The following is an 18,751-nucleotide window of genomic DNA, read 5'->3' on the forward strand; positions in this document are numbered from 1 at the left end:
CGCCTGGATTTTTAACAAAGCTCATGGCTCTGAAAAGTGAGGTGTGCTATGATTGGCCAGTTAAACAGTGTGTAGTGATTGGTGGAATACTGCAAGCGTGTGACAGAAATGTAACTCCTCTTAGCATATTTGGAACATCAGGTTCCAGAGCAATTGTACAGACAAGGTGTTTCAGGCAGGTCTGGGTGAGCATTCGCTTTTAGATAGAAAGCATCTTTTTAGGGCTGGGCGATATATCGTGCTGTTCTTATGCTCTCAGTTTCTCAATGAATAACGGTTACGTGGCGCCACATCTGCAAGCCACAGGGCATTCTGAATATTGGAAACAGAAGAAGAATGATTAGTTCCAGGAAATGCCAATGGTCATATTCTGTCGCTGTTCTTCAAACCTTTACAGGTATTTTCATGATAATAAACGGTGTTGGGTATATTACTAGAAACTACATAAAGTACTCTTATTAACTGACTAAAGTGAGAAAGTTACATTAATACGATCGTTTTAAAGTTAGACTTTGAATTTTAATGTCAACTCCACTATTACAAACATTACACAGTATTTATTTCAATTACATCCAAAGTAACTGTAATTAAATTACAAAAAAATAAGAGTAATCCCTTACTTTACTTTTTTAAGGGGAAAGTAATTAAATAACAGTAACTAATTACTTAGTAACTAGTTACATCCAACACTGATCATAAAGTAGTGATTATGTTTGAATAGTGTTCTCAAATGTACGTTATAAACGACTCTATCCCATCTTGATTTTAGATTGAGCAGTTCTTCCTATTGATCAAAGAGCCATAGTTGAGCTGTGCATAAAACACATTATTTCAAAATTGATATAAACATGTACAATTAGCATGAATCGTGATATGCATCACCCAGCCCTACATCTTTTGTTTCCGTCAATTTCATTTTTGAAATTTTACGAGTCGAATACATTTATGGCCAACACATCTAAGACACAGAAAAACACGATTTTACACCATATGACCCCTTTATAATAAAAAAATATTCCACTCACTTCTGCATAGTGAGTGAGTCAGACCTTCCAATGCCATGTATTACGGGGTTGAAAGATTTGTGCATTGAAGTGATATCAGCTGAAAGATTGCAGGTGGCTTATTCAACAAAAAATATCTACAAACACGGATTGCTTTTGATCTCAAACAAACGTTTTTTACTTGAACTGAGTTGTATACCTCCTGCACAACATTACTGCACTATCTTTAATACAATTTAATAAAATATTAGTTTTAACCAAATTAAACAATGGTTAGCATTGTTCATGGTTATGGAGAGTTCATGCTGCTAGTCCTTTTTTAGCAATGAGTGGATGAATTGTACACAGCTGATAAATCATAGAGTAGGAGGTACCTGAGTCATATCTCCAGAACATCACAGAAACCTGAAGGTGGACTCTTGTGACCTGAGCCAGTAAGCGATGATTTCCCCATCAATCAGAATACCATAGCAACCACTCTGAGCACTTTAGCAACCACATACCAAGGATTTAGAAAGCACGCAAAACACCTCAGAAAGCAATCTTTGCACAAGCAAATACTGCCTAATCTTCAGATGATGTAAAAATGATGAAAACCTTATTTGAGTTTCACATAAATAGACCAATGTGCTCTTATTTAAGATTGTCACAGAATGGAACGACATAAAAAGCAAGGCAAATGTTAAAAATTTAAAGTGAAATCTGTATTCTTCAGGGTTATTATGGCGCCAGGTGTCTATGACCTTGGCCATGGCCATGCTCTCTAATGCCCCTATTAACACCCTGTTTACTCTGTATTAAGAAATTAGTCCATTTGAATGGTCTTATCAGCCGGCTCTGCCGCATTACTGCCCGTCCAGTCTGTGGCACAGATTGAAAGTAATGTAGGATGGTACAAACCGATTCGGTATGCGACAGATCTATTTTCAGTGACCTTTATGGAGTTTGGCCCGAGGGCACTGGTAATCTGATTTAGCATGAATAATATTGCCTGTCATTAGGAAGCGGGTACACCTCCTTCTTCTGCTCTGCATAAAATCTGAAACCAATCACCATTGTCTTCCTATTTGGGCGCTAATGCATTTAAAAGAATCCAATTGTTCGCTGTTTATTTTGATTTCAGTGAAGCTAAATGAATGCTGGAGACAGAATGAGATTGATTTCGTTTTACGAACGTCATGTATTTGTGACACGCTCAGTGCAGTGTTCCACAGGAGCGGGTGAGCTGTACGTCTGATTGGAGATCAGCTGGTAAGACCCCCAGCTGTGCCATACAACAGTGTCAGAGAGAGGGGAAGATGCTGTGGTGCTGATGCTGATTGTGAGCGACTCATCTGATAGATAAGCTGTTCCTTGTGACCCACAAATATCAGCGCCCATATGTGACAAAACTGTACCATAGTAGGGAGCTGATCAAATGAGCACACATGGACCAAATAACAGCTGATAAGCAAAATTCTTTCAACTTTACCCCACGGTAAGATGTAAAAATACACACCAGGAAACGGCAGACTATAGTCTGAAATATGAAGACATATGTTGCCGCTGTCCTTTTTAAACCTCTCCATATTTCATGATTTTTTTTCATTATGTAAGGGATAATGTACAGGCAGCCGTTTGTTCTCGCAGAAATAAGGCACGCAAGAGTGATCAGGATGCGACGAGAAGCAGAGGGTCTTGCATCAGATTGAAGGGGGTTATTTCGCGCTAACAGCCAGCTACTTGTACATTATCTAGCTTATTACACGGCTACTTGCCACATGAGAAAAAACTGTACATAAAATGTGAATTTGAAATTTTTTATTAGCTAAATTTTACTGAATGCAGACCTTCTGTCAGGAAAAGCCGTTTACTTTCAGTTTTTAGGTAAGAAACGGCATTCAAATGTCACGAACAGGCAATTTGGTTTAATCATTTGTAAATATAATGTCATATATGTTATTAAAAGAAATATTTACAGTTAATATTTGATGATTTGCTGCATCCGGGTGACAATGTGTTATTAGTTTTGAGCGGTTGTTATCTGGGAATAACGAACCTGCAGATGTCGCGACCGGCCAATCAGAATCAAGCATTCCCATGAGCTGTGTGAAAATCATTGTAATTAGTTATCCTTAATGTTTGTCATCTGTCATCTTTTGTCGCTAAACCCTCTTTCTTGCTCTTCAACTCCTAACCTGCCTTCAATCTGTTATAGCTGACTCACTTTCATGATAAAATCGTTCCTGACAGATAGCATCAAGGCCTGCCCTGGTTCTTTCTACGTAAATATCCTGTTTCAGTCCAATATGCATCAAATTGCCAAAATACAATGAATGGGTCCTTAAATTTCATTTCATTTTGCCCTTCAAACAGAACCTATGAGATGTAGATCTGAAATGCTTTACTAGTTTAACTGCCTATGCATTCCTGATAGAAGTAAGAATGCACATATTTGACTTACCTTCCTTTAAAGTCACCATGACATTCAAACAATGACAATTCGTATATATAGTATATATATTGGTTTTATTAAACATTTCAGTGTTTTTTAAATGATATATCCGTTAAGATAATAATCCTTTTAATTCATGTGCTTTCAAAACCTTTAATCAAAACTAGATATGTTCTGCATGATGCGAGGTGAGACAGAGTTAGTGTTCTTGGTTTAATTGTAGTTTTGTTAATGTTTTAAATTAGCTTTATTTTTAGATTTTTCGTTATATGAATTTTGTTAATTTTAGTAACGTATTTAGCAATTTTGTTATTTCTTCATTTTTTATGTTGCTTGCCTATATGAGATTAATTAATTTATTTATAATTGTAGTGCCTTAAACTTATGTCAGTTTATTTCTGAGGGAACATTTCAATTTTTATCTTTTATTTTTAGGTAAATGTTTGATTTGATTTTGATAAACAAAGATGTATTTAAAGTATAAATTTTAGTAAATAACACTGCTGTCTAATGACCAGGCATCCAACTACCAATAGCCCATCAATTCTCAGAGGACAAAAGCCCTGCACTATATATATTTTTCTCATTCCAGGGACATTTTCATCAGCTATACATTCAGAAGAAATTGTGTTGTTAATTTGACCAGTTTAAATAGTAACAATTATAATGATTTTAACAATCAAAATTAGTAGATTTCGTTCCCAAGTTTTGCGTTTTACCTTTATTTAACTATTTTTTTGTTAAAAACAGGAACATAATTCTATTAAGTATATTTTAATAATTTCATTTCATAAAATCTACTATGGCACATAATCATTTTTCAGTGTTGAACAGTAATCGAGAATAAAAATTGGCTCATAAATAGTGGCCCCAACACATGCCTGTTGTTATGAAAGAATCATAAGTGGTGCTTTTCATTTATAAATCTCTGAAACACTGATGCATGAGGGGCTGTTTGAAACCACAGCGACGTGGAACCTCTGCCCATCATCTGAATCTCTGCTGTATCCTAGCTACCATCAGCCTGTGGATGAACCCTCCATCTCAATGACTCTGTGTACACAACATACAAAAGCAGAGTGTATCTGTTTTTAGCTATAAATGTTTTATTTTTTTTCTGTGTGTCATCTTTGTATTTTGTGTAAATACTTAAAGCTACAAGAGACTGGGCCAGAGTCCTGAAAAGTGGCCCACAGTGTTTTATAAAAAGATCAGACTTAGATGGTCGGGTATATGTAACGTTAGCTTTAACATTGCAGAATGAGGGACATTAGCGTTATTTACACTCACTGGATCAGCTGTGTGAATACACAAAAAAATCATGAGGGGTACAGCTTCTAGTATGACCTTTGAAGATCATGGAAACCTTTTTGGACGTGAACCATCACATTAAGTTCGTTTTCTGTGATTCCCTTCCTGGTGACCACTTTATTACACTAGTCGTGTCAAAAAAACTGAAAGAGAAAGTTCTTCTGGACAAGCGTTGTTTACTTCTACCGAAGAGGTCTATACCCAGCGGTACCACCCCATTACTGCCTGCATAGATATACTTACATTTATTATAAAAAATCACTTAGAATTCATAAGAAAACATCATTTCTATTATGATTTAGAAACAGGATGAATATTAAGATTTGTAAATTACAGTTCGCAATGAAAAGGAGAATCTTTCATGTGGCTCAGTGTTCAGAGCATGGCGGTAACAACATCAAGGTCATGGGTTCGATCCCAGAGGACTGCACATATAGCCAGAAACAAATATGTAGTATAATGCAATGCAAGTCACTTTGGATAAATTGTCTGCAAAATGGATTTTTTAAATGTAAATGCATTTACATGTAAAACCTCAGTGAGGATATTTGGCAGTGTAGGCACTCACTCACATTCACTGACTGGAGGAAAGTAGATCATCTACTAATAAAAGGAAATTTCCCATGAGCCTCGTGGATCAAGCAGGAAATAATTAAACTGCCTGAGAAAAGCAAGGCACAGGATAAATTAATCAAAGTCATCACAATCAAATCATCGGAGAAGTAAAATGATGTATAAAGTGTATCTGCTATTTAGCGTTACTAGTTTTCCTGCTTCATTTTTTTTTCAATTCATAAATTAAAATGCGGAGCATTTATGTAAATATGTTTTGTATTCATGTATTTATAAAGCCATAGTTCATTTTCAGGACTTGCCCTCATGCTACAAGATGTTGAACTGGAGAGGCAGGAAGAGATATTCAGCACAAAGCCTATCTATGGCTGAATTGTGAAATGAATAAAAATAAATTAAACCAGTTTACAAAAAGTGTTAAATGTAAAGTTTAATACATGAAATGAAACAACATGAAATGTAAATTTCATTATAAAATACTGAATATTACTTTCATCTAATGTTTCTGGAAATACCCCACAGGATAAAAGGTTTAAGTGATTGTGTTTGTACATTTTCTTGATATATGAAACTACTTGAATTAGTAAAAAGTAGGAATGAACCCGTTACCAAGCTGATGTACTCGCACTCGTACTCACACAGATACACCGACACCAAAGACAACTACCTCACGTGAAATACCTGACAGACTAACTGAAATTTGTGCTTTGAAAGTTTGTGAGAAGCACATAAAATTGTATTTTTCATATTGAGCTTTGAGGCAGAGTTATTGGTTTCAGTGTGTTGTGCTTGGAAGATATAGGTACAGGCATCGGTGTTTGTAACGGTGTCAGTGTACCAAAAAAAACATATTGGTACTTACACTCTGTCTTTAAAAAATGGCATCAAAGCATCCCTGGTAGAAAGTCATCACAAACCAGTTCTGAAAGCTCCCCATCCGTGTCCTCACACCTGCATCCTATGGCATGTCAAATGTGGTGCTAAATTATCATTTTTCTATTTCAGTGTCTTCCAGTGGGAGCGGCAGTTTTAGGATGTTAGTTAATACCCTTTTTCTCAGTCTACATGGTGAAGGCAGTATTCTAAAGGCACAGCCCACCATACTAAATGTCGTTCTGGGAGGGAGAGAGAGAGAAAACTAGGGCACTATTATCTAGCCTCTTTTTCCAGGCAGAAGCAGAGGTTTGTGGACAGCGAGCTGAAGTGAAGAGACAGTGTGATTTCCTGGTTGACTTTACTATTTCCCTTCTTCCAGCTAGAACTCGTATAAACAAAAGCCAAAGTTCAAGGGTTCAAGGACACCTTCAAACTCGCATCTAGCTTATCTCCAACGGTCACCATGCTGGAGGACAAGAAGACCAAGATGAAGATCACCTTTCTGGTTATTCTGGTAGGCATCTCTTCCATGTTGGCGGCGGTGGTGACGGACCACTGGGCGGTGCTGAGTCCCAGGGTGGAGCACCTCAACACTACCTGTGAAGCGGCCCACTTCGGGCTCTGGAGGCTGTGTAAGAAGAGCATCTTCATCGCGGAGGAAGATCCTCAGGGCAAAGGCTGTGGCCCTATCAGCCTGCCAGGAGGTAAGGAAGTTTAAATCAAGCTACCTTTAGCCGTTACCAGACTTTACGCCTTGTGTAGCCCCTAGGCATAGACGTCCACAAGGACTTTTTGGAAGAGCACCTCATTCATCTTGCTGTAAGTTTGTTGATGGAAATTGGGAAGTCTTGGAAGCCAAGAAGATGATCAAAGTCTTTCATGGGGCATAGGAATCAAAGTGAGCTGATGTCTCCCCACAGTAGCCTTGCATGAAATGTCACACTGTTCCTCATTTGAAGATTAATCTTTACAATCTTTACAAAGTCTTGTGTCATTAAGTTGCTAAGTGAGGTCAATGGGCACCCTGATAATGAAAAGAACAGGCGTTGATTTGTGTGTTTGTGATATCACAGGGTTGTATAAGGTGGAAATAGATCGGTTAAGGTAATTTATGAGGTTGTGGATTGAAAAAATGCGGGTGAACTGTATCTACCTGTGGGAGATGGTGAATAACTTGACTTCTTTACAGTACACTTGGGAGAAATCAGCCTCATTTTTCTCACGTGCCCCAGGTCAGATAGATTTAGAAGATAAGAGAGCAAAAAGGTAAATGCAATTTACCAGTAGCTTGATGAAGACCTATAGAATCTACAGACAGATCATATCTTTCAGTGTCTTGCATTCCAGACATTTGACCATCAAATGTGTGCTGAAGAAATGCTTAAATTTTTAGACTCTTAGGTCATGACCATGATCAATGTCAGATTATTATGACTGATGGATGAGAGAGTTAATATAAGACATAAAACTAAGACAAATTGAGTTAATAGGTAATTGGATCCAGGCTGTCACCTGTGTGATGTAGGGTTCTGTAAGAAGCAGTATTGTGCGTCCTTTATTTATTAGAGCTGTGGGGATAAATGGAGACTCACTTCCTGACAGCCAGCACGTGTTCCCGTGAACGTCTAAGGAGAGCTTCCCTCTTCCGCAACATTGAACATTCCGCAACTGCCTTGATGCCCGATGACTCCTGAGATAGGCGCAGGCTCCCCGTGACCCGAGGTAGTTCGGATAAGCGGTAGAAAATGGAATGGAGTTTTGAAACATAATCAGAAGGTGGTTGGGTTTTTACATAAGAACCCACAATGACACAAACACCAGTGCTGACCTGGAAAAGTCTTTTTTAAAGCTTTATCTCAGACTTTACTCATGAAGTCCCTAAGTGACATCTACTGAATATCTGGATTAGGTCATGTGACAATGTGTGAGTTTTTTCATTTCCAAAATTGCGGTCGTCTCATTACTGAAGGTGGGTTTTCAACCTATCTTTATCACATGTAACCTGTTTTGACCACGTTTCTTGAACAAAATTATATGAAACATTGTACAAAATATTGTAGTGATGTCACATTGGGCTGTAAAACTTCAAACAGGATTAGTTTAACAGAATGAGGAACAGAAATGTCATCTAAGTCAGTGTTTTTCAACCCTGGTCCTCGAGGACCCCCCTCCAGAATGTTTCAGATGTCGCCTGGATATCCTATGTGTGTCCTATATAAAACCCCTAATTCAACTCAGCAGCTAGTTAGTGTGTTTATTGGGGAGACTGATTAACAAACTAACTGCCTTTGGAGCAGGGCTCAGGTGTTGAATCAGTTGTTTTATATAGGCAGACATCTAACATTTTTCTGGAAGGGGTCCTCGAGGACCAGGGTTGAGAAAAACTAACACAGATGCCATTTCTGTTCCTCACACTGGATAAAAAAATCTGTTTGAAGTTTAAAGGAACATTCCAATTTTTTGGGGAAATAAAACTGTAATAATCTCTTGGGGAGTTGGAAAATGACCATATTTCCAAAAAAAGTGTGAACGTTCCTTTAACAGCCCAATCTGACATCACTTCAATATTTGTTTGAAGAACACTGATCTATGTGCTCAATTTGCCCTGTGTTGTATCCCCTATAACTGGGTTTGGGTTTGTAAGAGTTATATTCAATTAGAATATTCATGATGTCCTCTATTATGTTGTGCCCAACCTGTATGACTCAATGAGAGATTCAATGCTAATTCACTTGTGTATGCATAAAATGTCAACATTCTTAAGTGTTTCACAGAAGACAGTCACACTGGTTTGGAGTAACATCCCCTTAGTAAATGACAACAGATTGTTAATTTTTTGGGTTAATGAACCCTTGATTTTTTCCATATCTGGACTGACAATATATTGGCCTCTTAATGAGGTCATCAATAATGTAATCTTTAACAGCACGCCCATGGGCCATCTACATGTTCATGGACCAGCTTATAGATGCTTCGATGTGGTGGGTGGGACTTACACAATTTGCAAGTGTCATAATTTTATGGAAAGGTGTTCAGGTTCAAGTACGAGGCACCCACAATGAGAACTTCTGTAGAAGTCGCTGGTTGCCAACATTGGTATAGCCTTTGAAAAAAACTTGAAAAATGACCAAGATTTGTGTGTGAGACACTTCACGGCAAGAAAAGAAAAACAAGAAAAAATCTCCAGTGCTCTTAGGGTTGTATTCAGTTTCATACTGAGCTAAAAATCATGTAACATACTGGTCAGAAAATCATTTTCAGTCATAAAACCAGAATCAACTGCCAACTGCACCAGACTTAACAAAATAAATGAAATCTGTCCTTCAAACATTTCAAGTGATGTGTTGAAATCTATCACACTTCACAGTTTCAGCACTGTTTGCATTTGCTCAAACTGAACCCTGCAGCTTTTACTTGAGATCATTGGAGATAAGCAGTTCAGTCAAGATGGTTGATTGCAGTCTTGGCAGACTCTTACAGATACTCCAGCCCCAGCGGGAGAATTCGAGTTGGAATGGGTCAGTAAACGTCTAACCCTAGAGGATCCGCAGACACCTCACGGTGCTCAACCTTTCAAAAGGACATCTCACGAGACCCGGTCTGGCCCAGTTCTGGCTAGCCTAGAATGGCCTGGGGAGTGGCTAGATTTGGAAAGCCTTTTGAACTGCATAAACGAAGCCGTGAGCCAAAACATTAGCGTTAAAGCCGTTCTGTTCCTGCTCAATGATGCTTGGCTTCAATCCCAGACCTGAGTCTTAGGGAGGGGAAGCTTTGAGTGTTGGCGAGACTCTGCAGGTTCTTCAAGGGAATCTAGCGTTTCACACTCATTGAAGACACAAGTTTGTTAAAATGACTGGAGAACATCTCAGTGGAGTTCATTATGTTAAAATCGCAGTTGGCACGGCACCAGTTGAAAATGAAACCAGAGAGTGATTCTGATACAGGATGCAATTGTCAAGGGAATAATTTACCCTCATCCTCTTATTGGGATGGGAATATCCTTATCCACTGCTGAAGATCTCATTCACACATGCGCTTGTTTAAACTTGACGTTGGATAACAACAAATCTATGATTGGAATGCATTCATTTCTTTGACAAAAGTAGTTTGAACATCTTAATTTCTTGGAAGTAAGACAAACTGCATTGAAACAACACAAGGGTGAGGAAATCATGACAGACTCTACATTCTTTGGTTGAAGCATTCATTTAATAGCCTTGTAACGTCATGGCTTCATCTCAGTTAGGCAGCAAAACTCCTGTAGAGGCACGAAGGCCCCAGAGAAAGTCTCTCCCCTTGTGTGACCCAAATATGGGCACCTTTAGTGGGTCAGCAGCGTTAAATGTGTCCTCCTCTCACATTGACCCAGAACTTGACGGTCACTTTGCAAGTGGACAAAAGAGGACGGTCTTGATCCACTGTTTCGTATTTAGAGTAAAAACAACACAGTCACCCGACAGAGTTTGGAACTCTCCCTCCGACTACTGGTCCAGCATAGTGGAGTGCAATAGGGAGTTTTAATCAAGATCTGAGAAACTATTATGACAGCAACCCAGCAATCGACCTCCTCCATGAAATAAGTGCTTCCATTAACCAACCTGCAAGGTCAATGCTACGCACCAAATCGTTATTTTTGTCTCTTCTTTTTGCTCGATGGTGCCACAGAACTCATTTTGAGCCTTAGATTCAGTCACGCTGAAAAGCAGGTCGGCCTACACGCCAAACAAGATGCAAGACACAGGTCTCGCCTCTTATTTGTGCCGGGTGAAGTAATGACAGATTTGTCAAGAGCAGCCTTTTTATCAGGGTCTGATTCATGATCAGTCCGTCCTTGCATATTGCTGTCAGGCTGATGAAGGACTCTGACAAGCCCACAGAAGCAAAAACAGGTGAAGAGGACAAGAAAAGATTCGGCTCTGGAGACATTGCCCACTCACGGCCAAAAGGGCCACCAAAACACAATTGAATCAAGCTTCGCATCAGGAAGGGAGGGCTTGCGATGCAAACAACTACCCCATACAGGGCAGTTAAAGGCTCTCCAAGGCCATTTGTGAGATGAACTCATCCAAAACAGCCTGCGCTAAGGGCCTTTGACAGGAATAGTAAATCACAGTCTAAAGCAGCAAAGCTCAGATGCATCCCATTCCCTAGCCGCTGTCAGTATGCCTTTTACTAACAAAGCTAAGACCGGTCTGTTGCTAGGTAACCCATAGATACTGTAGGTCTCCCACCTCCCCCCACCCTGGTGGAGATTCTGGGTCCAGCGTAACAAACAGCTCCTCTGTTTCTCCCGGTGCGGAAGATGGCGTGCTTGCTTTAGGAGTTTAATCTAAAGAAGAGGTGTCTACAGTGTGAACTATTGCATAACTTTTCCATTCGGTCTTGCAGATACAGGACAAAGGTCTCAGACAGGTGGTCGTTTTGTAACGTTGTGGGTGTGTAACCTGAGGAAAGGTTTAATTAAAGTGCCCCTTGAAGGGCGGATGTTGCAATGCGCGACACGAAGTGTAATTTTGTTGTGTGAGTGGAGGCGGAATAGATGAACAAATTTCACAGGCTAATTTGTCTCACTCGCCAAAAAACATGCAAACAATTTGCGCACATAGATACCTTAAAACAGGGTTTTGTTGTTAATAACAGCAAATAACAGAAATGTAATCACAGATTTATGCCCTCGGCGTGTAATTAAGAATTCACAATCCATCTCATGGACGCACACAAATGCTTTGCTTGTTGTCGAGAGCCCACGGTCTCCGGAGGAAATGTCAAGCGGCCTCATTGGTAGTTTAAAAGCATCGTATCGACAGAATACGTCGGCATCTGCAACCCTCGTCTACAATCACTGTTTTCATCTCTTTTTTCAGTGAAGAACTGCTCCTACTTCAAACACTTCACATCAGGGGAGGAGGCCGAAGTTTTTGAAGTGAAGACTCAGAAAGGTATGGTTTACTTCCTTGATATCATGGGTGGAGGTTGCAGAGGGTTTCAATTTAGACCAAACAGGCGTAAGAGGAACTGGGCCGAAAAATATGCTTCGAGATCTGTTTAGAGTAGAAATATGTTCGTGCAGATATTTGAATCAAGAAAAAGGATTTAGACGCACATAAAACCCTCAAATATTTCTAGTAATTCTATAATGAACAATTTAAAAATAAGGTCAATTAATAGCACACTTTAATAGGTAATACTGTACACCCCAGAGGAAAAAGTTATTGATCAGAGGCTCGAGAGATTTTCCTGAAGTTCTGATGTTTTTTTATTTTGACTCAGTATAATTTTTGTATTCTTAAATAATTAAATAATGTTTAATTTTTAAATTTATAGTTTTATTATATTTATTTTATTATATAATTTTAGAAATGTAATGTAAAATTCAGTTAATTTATTTATTATTCATAAATGTTTTTTGAGATAGTGTCTCATTCTTCAGGCCAGAGGCGCATCTCTTGACCTCTCGCAGTGCAATCTTGCAACCACATTGAGCTATTGGCCTTTGAGCGGACAGCATCTTGGCTATTTCACGCTCCAGTTCGGCCATTGAGTTATAAGAAATAAACCTTTATCCGAATAGGATAAAGTGCTGAATGCAATGAGACATGAAGCCTTGCTTGAATGCTTGGTTGTCAGCCGTTTCCGCCATCACGCTTGCGTGCTAAAATGTCAATAGTCGTCCACAGTAGGGTATTGATCTGTCTTTATTGTTAATGAATCCCTTGTTAAATGCAACATTAGTCTGGAGTTCAGACTGATTAAACAGATTATCTTAATTAAGAGTTCTGATAAAGTAATTCTCAAAGGATATAGCATGATTCTGAATACATGCGTCTGCAGGTCTGATTAAACATTTTCAAGAAACTTTTAAACCATAAACAATGTAAACCGTCACAGGAATGTGAATGGATTATGGTAATAATGGGAATAGTTTTACTTTGAATAGAAGCTATAATGGTGACTTGTTGGGTTTTAATGGTGGGATGTTATCTGGCGGACAGGATCCAATCAAACCTTATGAAATCCTACTGGATCAAGACCCAAAACACACTACATTCAGCAATGTTCTACTTGTTATATAAACAGCAGATGGTCCATTATGCTATTAGTAATGTAAACCATGAATATTTCTATTGTTTATTTCATCAGGATTTACAGCCTAGTTGACAGAGGATGAACGTTAAAGAAAACCTGATAAAACATTTGGCGTGTGTTAAAGCATCTGTGTTAAATGGTGGTCTAGTGGGTTAAACCACTGAACTGGTAAATCAAAGGTTGCTGGTTTGATCCCAGCAGCCACCACCAGTGTGTCCTTGAGCAAGACACTTTACTCCATGTTGCTCCAGGGGGATTGTCCCTGTAATAAGTGCACTGTAAGTCGCTTTGGATAAAAGTGTCTGCCAAATGACTAAATGTAAATGTAAATGTTAAATCTAACAGAAAATTCTTACAGTGGGAGCACAGTTTTCTGACAATAAACACAGATTGCGTTGGTATCCCCCCCAAAATGTCTTAACCCATTTGAGCCCTTAACTATTACTTATAAGTTATTAGCTGGTGTTCTGCTCTTTTTATTATATTGCTTGCTCGTGAACTATGGAACCTTCCTACAAGGTCGCACAATAAGTCTTAGCATATCAGCATAGTAATACTGTCATGAGGTTACAGTCAACATAAGTCCTGAAGGGGGAATTTCTCGCCAGATTTTCCGCGGGCCCTCCAAAAAGTCCAGATGATGATGAAAAGAAAATCAAATGTTTTACTTTTATATCCATAATGATCTGTCAATTTAATCACAGAATTTTTTTATGCATGCATTGAACTATGAGTATATAACTAGAGAAATTGTTTCCAAACAATTTCTGAAGCCCCCCTTCAGTCCAGCCAAGTACCAGACCTTAAAAGGGAAATATTGTTTCTTAAAATACAAAAAAGTACATTTGATATTTATCTTATTTGATTTGATGATTGTTGGACATAATTATTATTAGCAGGTGTCACAGAACTATATATTTTAGATTTTATCAAATGTGTATGGTTTAATTATAACTGCATTTATACCCAACATATATTTTACGTCATCATAAGCAATTTAAATAGTATAATACTTGAACAATACTTGAGTGCATATGTGCACAAACATTTAGATTTTGTAAAACTATAGACCACTTCAGATGATCAGCTGGTCAAACGCTGGTTCACTGATTCAGTTTATCACTCCACAAACATTTGAACAAAATACAACCAACATAACATTTATAACAGATTTAAAATGTCAAACGAATATCTTTTATCACAGGATAAGATTTTATTATATAGTAACAGAAGTTGGCTATGGTTCATAAAGATGTGGTCTTTGATTCTCCTCTGTCAGAGTACAACATCTCAGCTGCTGCCATAGCCATCTTCAGTCTGGCCTTCATGACTCTGGGCAGTCTCTGCCTCCTGGGGGCTTTTGGGAAGAGCAGAGACTACCTGCTGAGACCAGCTGGTATGTTCTTCGCTTTTGCAGGTAAGTCGACACATTTAAGCAAAGATTAAGACTTGTGTGTTTAAATGTATGTTCAGTTGAAGACGCTATGAAGTGAAGGACATGTTATGAGACACTTACATTATTTTCAATAGTGGGCAGTCTTAACAAACTGTTGCTTTAGAGAACACCATAGTACACAGAGCCGGCCCTCCCTATAAGCGAACTAAGCAGCTGTTAAGGTCCACGCCGTCACTAGGGGGCCCCCAAGAGCACATGAAATTAATTTTTTGGTGATATATTCACGACACACATCCATTTTCTCACACAGGGCTGTACCCACAATTTTTTCTGTGTTGTTTGTCAAAATACTCTAAATTAAAAAAGATGAAATCACCCTCAATGGCTGTGTGGCTGTACAAGGGGGTGTGGTTAAAATAAAACGTATTTTAAAATGTAATCTTTGAATGAAATCATCACATGTCTTGACAATCACAATTGACGTAATGCAAGGTTTTTGTGATCTTGTTCACATGACATTCCTACACCCCAAACATATCTACAACTAAAAGAATTTGGTGTGTTAGGTTTAAAGTGTGCGTGCAAATAATCAAACATTCCAGGGAAGTGTTTTTTTGCTCATCGGGAGACTGCATTTATTTATTTATTTATTAATTAGATATTATGTATTAGAATGATCTTGCTCGTTCTATAAATACCATGCACTGTGCTGTGTTTTAACTTTCTGTTTTTCCTGTTTGCCCCTGTACAGCTGCTTTGGAACAATGCACATTGTGAAAAGCGCTATATAAATAAACTTGAATTGATTTGAATTAATAGTCGACAGTATTGGGGCACAGGGGGACCCCCAAATAAAATTCTGCTTAGGGCCCCGTAAGGCTTGGGCCGGCCCTGATAGTACATCTCCAAAAAAGACTGATCTCACAAGAAAACATAACTACTTTCTGATTTTATATGGATTTATGATATGGATCAAAACCAGTATATGATTATTAGGATAAAAGCAAGAATGAAGCTCCACCCCTAAACCTAAACATCACGAGGTGCAAACAGACCATTCAAAAACCTACATGATATTTATAAAATACTTACAAACTGCCTCAACATTGTGTTTGTATTACGTTGGTACCGTTTTTCGATGCTTGCAAAACCCGGAAAACAAAAGTTGCGATCGTTTTTGCTTACGTGTTTTGACGCATTTCCGAGTGAAATGGAATTTCTAATGAGAAAAAATGGTGGGCGTGGCTTTCGCCTTTCTCTGCCAGACTGAAAGTTGAAGGGGAGGGGTTAACTGATGCTCCGCCCAAGCAGTCTAACATACGTCATTTAAGATGGATAGTCATTACAGGAAGGAAGTGCATTTCAGATTTTAACTAAAGATTATGAGGGCTCAAGAATTTTAAAAAGAGAATGACCCACATTGATAAACTATTTACTATAAACGCTGCAAATTTCATGCTGCATGCCCATTTTACTGGGACTTTAAGTGATCATAACTTATATTTGTCAGCTAATATACCAATAGCTAAACCAGTTGTAGGTCAAAACCAGCATTGGAGCATTTATACCTGTTCAAGGACATACAGGCAGTGTAATTTAGCGCAGGTGAATCGATAGTCTAGAAACCCCAGACGTCGGCCACAAAACCACCATCTTTTCTCTGCGTTTGACCTCCGTGACCTTCCTCATCCTCACAGGCCTGTGCATCGTCATCTCCGTGGAGGTCATGAGGCAGTCGGTCAAGCGCATGGTTGACAGCGATGAGACCATATGGATCGAGTACTACTACTCGTGGTCATTCACCTGCGCCTGCGCTGCCTTCACTCTTCTCTTCCTGAGCGGTCTCTGCCTGCTCATCATCTCCATGCCGCACATGCCCAGAAACCCCTGGGAGACCTGCATGGATGCCGAGCCGGAGCCCATAGACTAGTACACTGCCAATGGAGACGAGGTGCATTGATAGATGATGATAGAGATGCATTAATACTTTTAATTCACTTAAGCATTGACAATGACGTCTAAGTACTTAAGTTACATGTTAAGCATCTATAACATCACTTTTGTACGTTTTGCAGTATTGTTCATTTGCGCTTATGAATAATAGATGAAGGCTTAGAATGTACACTTAGAGTCTTTATAATATAAAAAATACAGTGTGAATTTCTGAAAAAGTCATGATAGAGCAATTTTTTATTTTTGAATTAACAGTATAAGTAGCACAGATTTATACTTTTAAGGAATTTTAAACCATGTAATATGAATGGTTATAATGATTTACCTCTACATTTATAAAACAGTTAAAATATGAAACAGTTATCCTCTAAGAATAATTTCCTCCTTACAGGGAACAGGACTTTGGACATTTTCTTCTTTCCTTTTTTAAAGCCAATGCCCTGTCATTTACACCACTGCCTGACTAAATCATGATTTGCCACCAAACCAGTCAGAGGCAAAGATATGCAAATATTTAAAATATTTATTTCTTGCTATTTAGGGCGAGGAGATTGCTATTGTTATATAATCAATGTATTGTACAGAATACTTGTAGACATTACTGCAAAGATTAATATGTAGATTTGGTCCTATTTAAATGCATATACAGTATCTGCTAATAGTTTATATCATAATTTTAACTGTGCTGTTAAATATAAAGTTCAAATCAGATATGGATTGAAAGCCACAAAAGAGCAGTTTTGATTCTTTGAGGTCTGTAGATTCACATCAGTGTATTACATTGTAACACATCTCCATAAAATGGAAGGAAGGAGGCGGGAACCGGCAAACATTTAAACATTTAATAAAGTAATATAACAGCCGGCGGCCCCTCACGGACGACCGCCGGCGAACAAAACATAATATAAATACAAACATAACATAAGTTCGGGCCCGGTCCTCTCTCCTCGACGGTCCGGTCGCTCGTTCCTTTTATGCTCCCATCTCCTACGTGATTCGAGCCCGGTGTGCGCACAGCTGGCGCTAATTCACAATTACTCACCGGACTCGAACCACGGTCTCGCCCCGCCTACTCTACTACATACATAAGCAGCTTCAAAATGGTTTTGCTATTTGTGTACAGTATACTGTCGAATATTTACTCTTTGTTGTTTTGCCCTGTGCACCAGTATTTTGGACTGTGACATGAGGACATTTTTGATTCTTCTATATTGTTACATACATTTTGAACAAAATGCTGTTTAGTGTTGAATCTACTGCAGAATGTTTTGCCCAAAAAATAAAAATGAGAAATAACAGGTCATTATTCAAACAATAGTAAAGTTCAACATTGCGACTGATGAATGTTGCGGTTGTGTATAGATGAAGCTGTTTTCGCATGAGAATGGTGATGTAAATAAATTGCAGTGTTACAACAGCGATACATTTTAAAGCATCACCAACATCTCTCATCAGATAAGCTATTCCTCACGGGGGCTTAACTCATTTACAAGGAAATGAAGCAATAGCATGTCACCCTGGTCACAAAACAAAAACATTCTCAGGCTTGGAAAAACATTTTTTTTTTGGATTCTTTGCATTTCTCATTAATGTTTTCTGTGCAAATCAAATACCTGCAAATTAATCTGCTTTGTTAAAGTTCCCGTGAAGTTTCGTTCATTTTTACCTCCGTATTTTGACGCCTTTACTAGTGAAAATAAATTTCAAAGGAGAAAAGTAGTGGGCGAGGCTTTGTTTTTTTTACTGCGAATTGATTGGATGTGGAAAAACGGCTTTTGGATTCTGATCCATTTTATTGGAAATGAATCTGGCAGCAGACTGATAGTTGAAGGTGAGGAGTTAACAGATGGTCCGCCCAAGCAGTCTAATTTACATCATTTGGGATGGATAGTCACTTCAGGGCAGAAGTGCATTTTCAAATTTTAACTGAAGATTATGAGATCATGAATTCAAAATAAATAAATAAATACCCCAAATCGAAAAATGGTTTACTGTGAACTCTGCAAAATTTCATGAAAAAAAAAGTTATTTTTAATTTCACAGGGACTTTAAAGCCTCTTTTACATGTCTTTGTAAACCTACAAAATATTCGTATGGCTCATTTGACCTGAAATAAAC

At 38.4% G+C, this 18,751-nt stretch overlaps 1 protein-coding gene across 2 annotated transcripts; it reads left to right on the forward strand.

The window, feature by feature from the left end:
- Positions 1-6,516: 6,516 nt before the first annotated feature.
- cacng1b (calcium channel, voltage-dependent, gamma subunit 1b) lies at positions 6,517-18,691 on the forward strand. 2 transcript variants are annotated; one of them, XM_056752039.1, is made up of 5 exons: positions 6,517-6,902; positions 12,063-12,137; positions 14,564-14,701; positions 16,378-16,631; positions 17,025-18,691. In XM_056752039.1, exons 1-4 carry the CDS (start codon positions 6,662-6,664, stop codon positions 16,608-16,610), a joined length of 687 nt encoding a protein of 228 aa, XP_056608017.1. In that variant the 5' UTR covers positions 6,517-6,661; the 3' UTR covers positions 16,611-16,631; positions 17,025-18,691. The 2 variants fall into 2 exon arrangements, with proteins under 2 accessions (XP_056608017.1, XP_056608016.1); XM_056752038.1 differs by having other exon boundaries at positions 16,378-18,691.
- Positions 18,692-18,751: the final 60 nt, after the last annotated feature.

Source organism: Triplophysa dalaica, chromosome 7, assembly GCF_015846415.1.
Source record: "Triplophysa dalaica isolate WHDGS20190420 chromosome 7, ASM1584641v1, whole genome shotgun sequence".
Lineage (NCBI taxonomy): Eukaryota > Metazoa > Chordata > Actinopteri > Cypriniformes > Nemacheilidae > Triplophysa > Triplophysa dalaica.

Coding starts and splice junctions, on each gene's coding strand:
- cacng1b (XM_056752038.1), top strand. CDS start 6,662: ATGCTGGAGGACAAGAAGACCAAGATGAAGATCACCTTTCTGGTTATT. Junction 6,903..12,062: donor CCCTATCAGCCTGCCAGGAG/GTAAGGAAGTTT, acceptor CTCTTTTTTCAG/TGAAGAACTGCTCCTACTTC. Junction 12,138..14,563: donor TGAAGTGAAGACTCAGAAAG/GTATGGTTTACT, acceptor CTCCTCTGTCAG/AGTACAACATCTCAGCTGCT.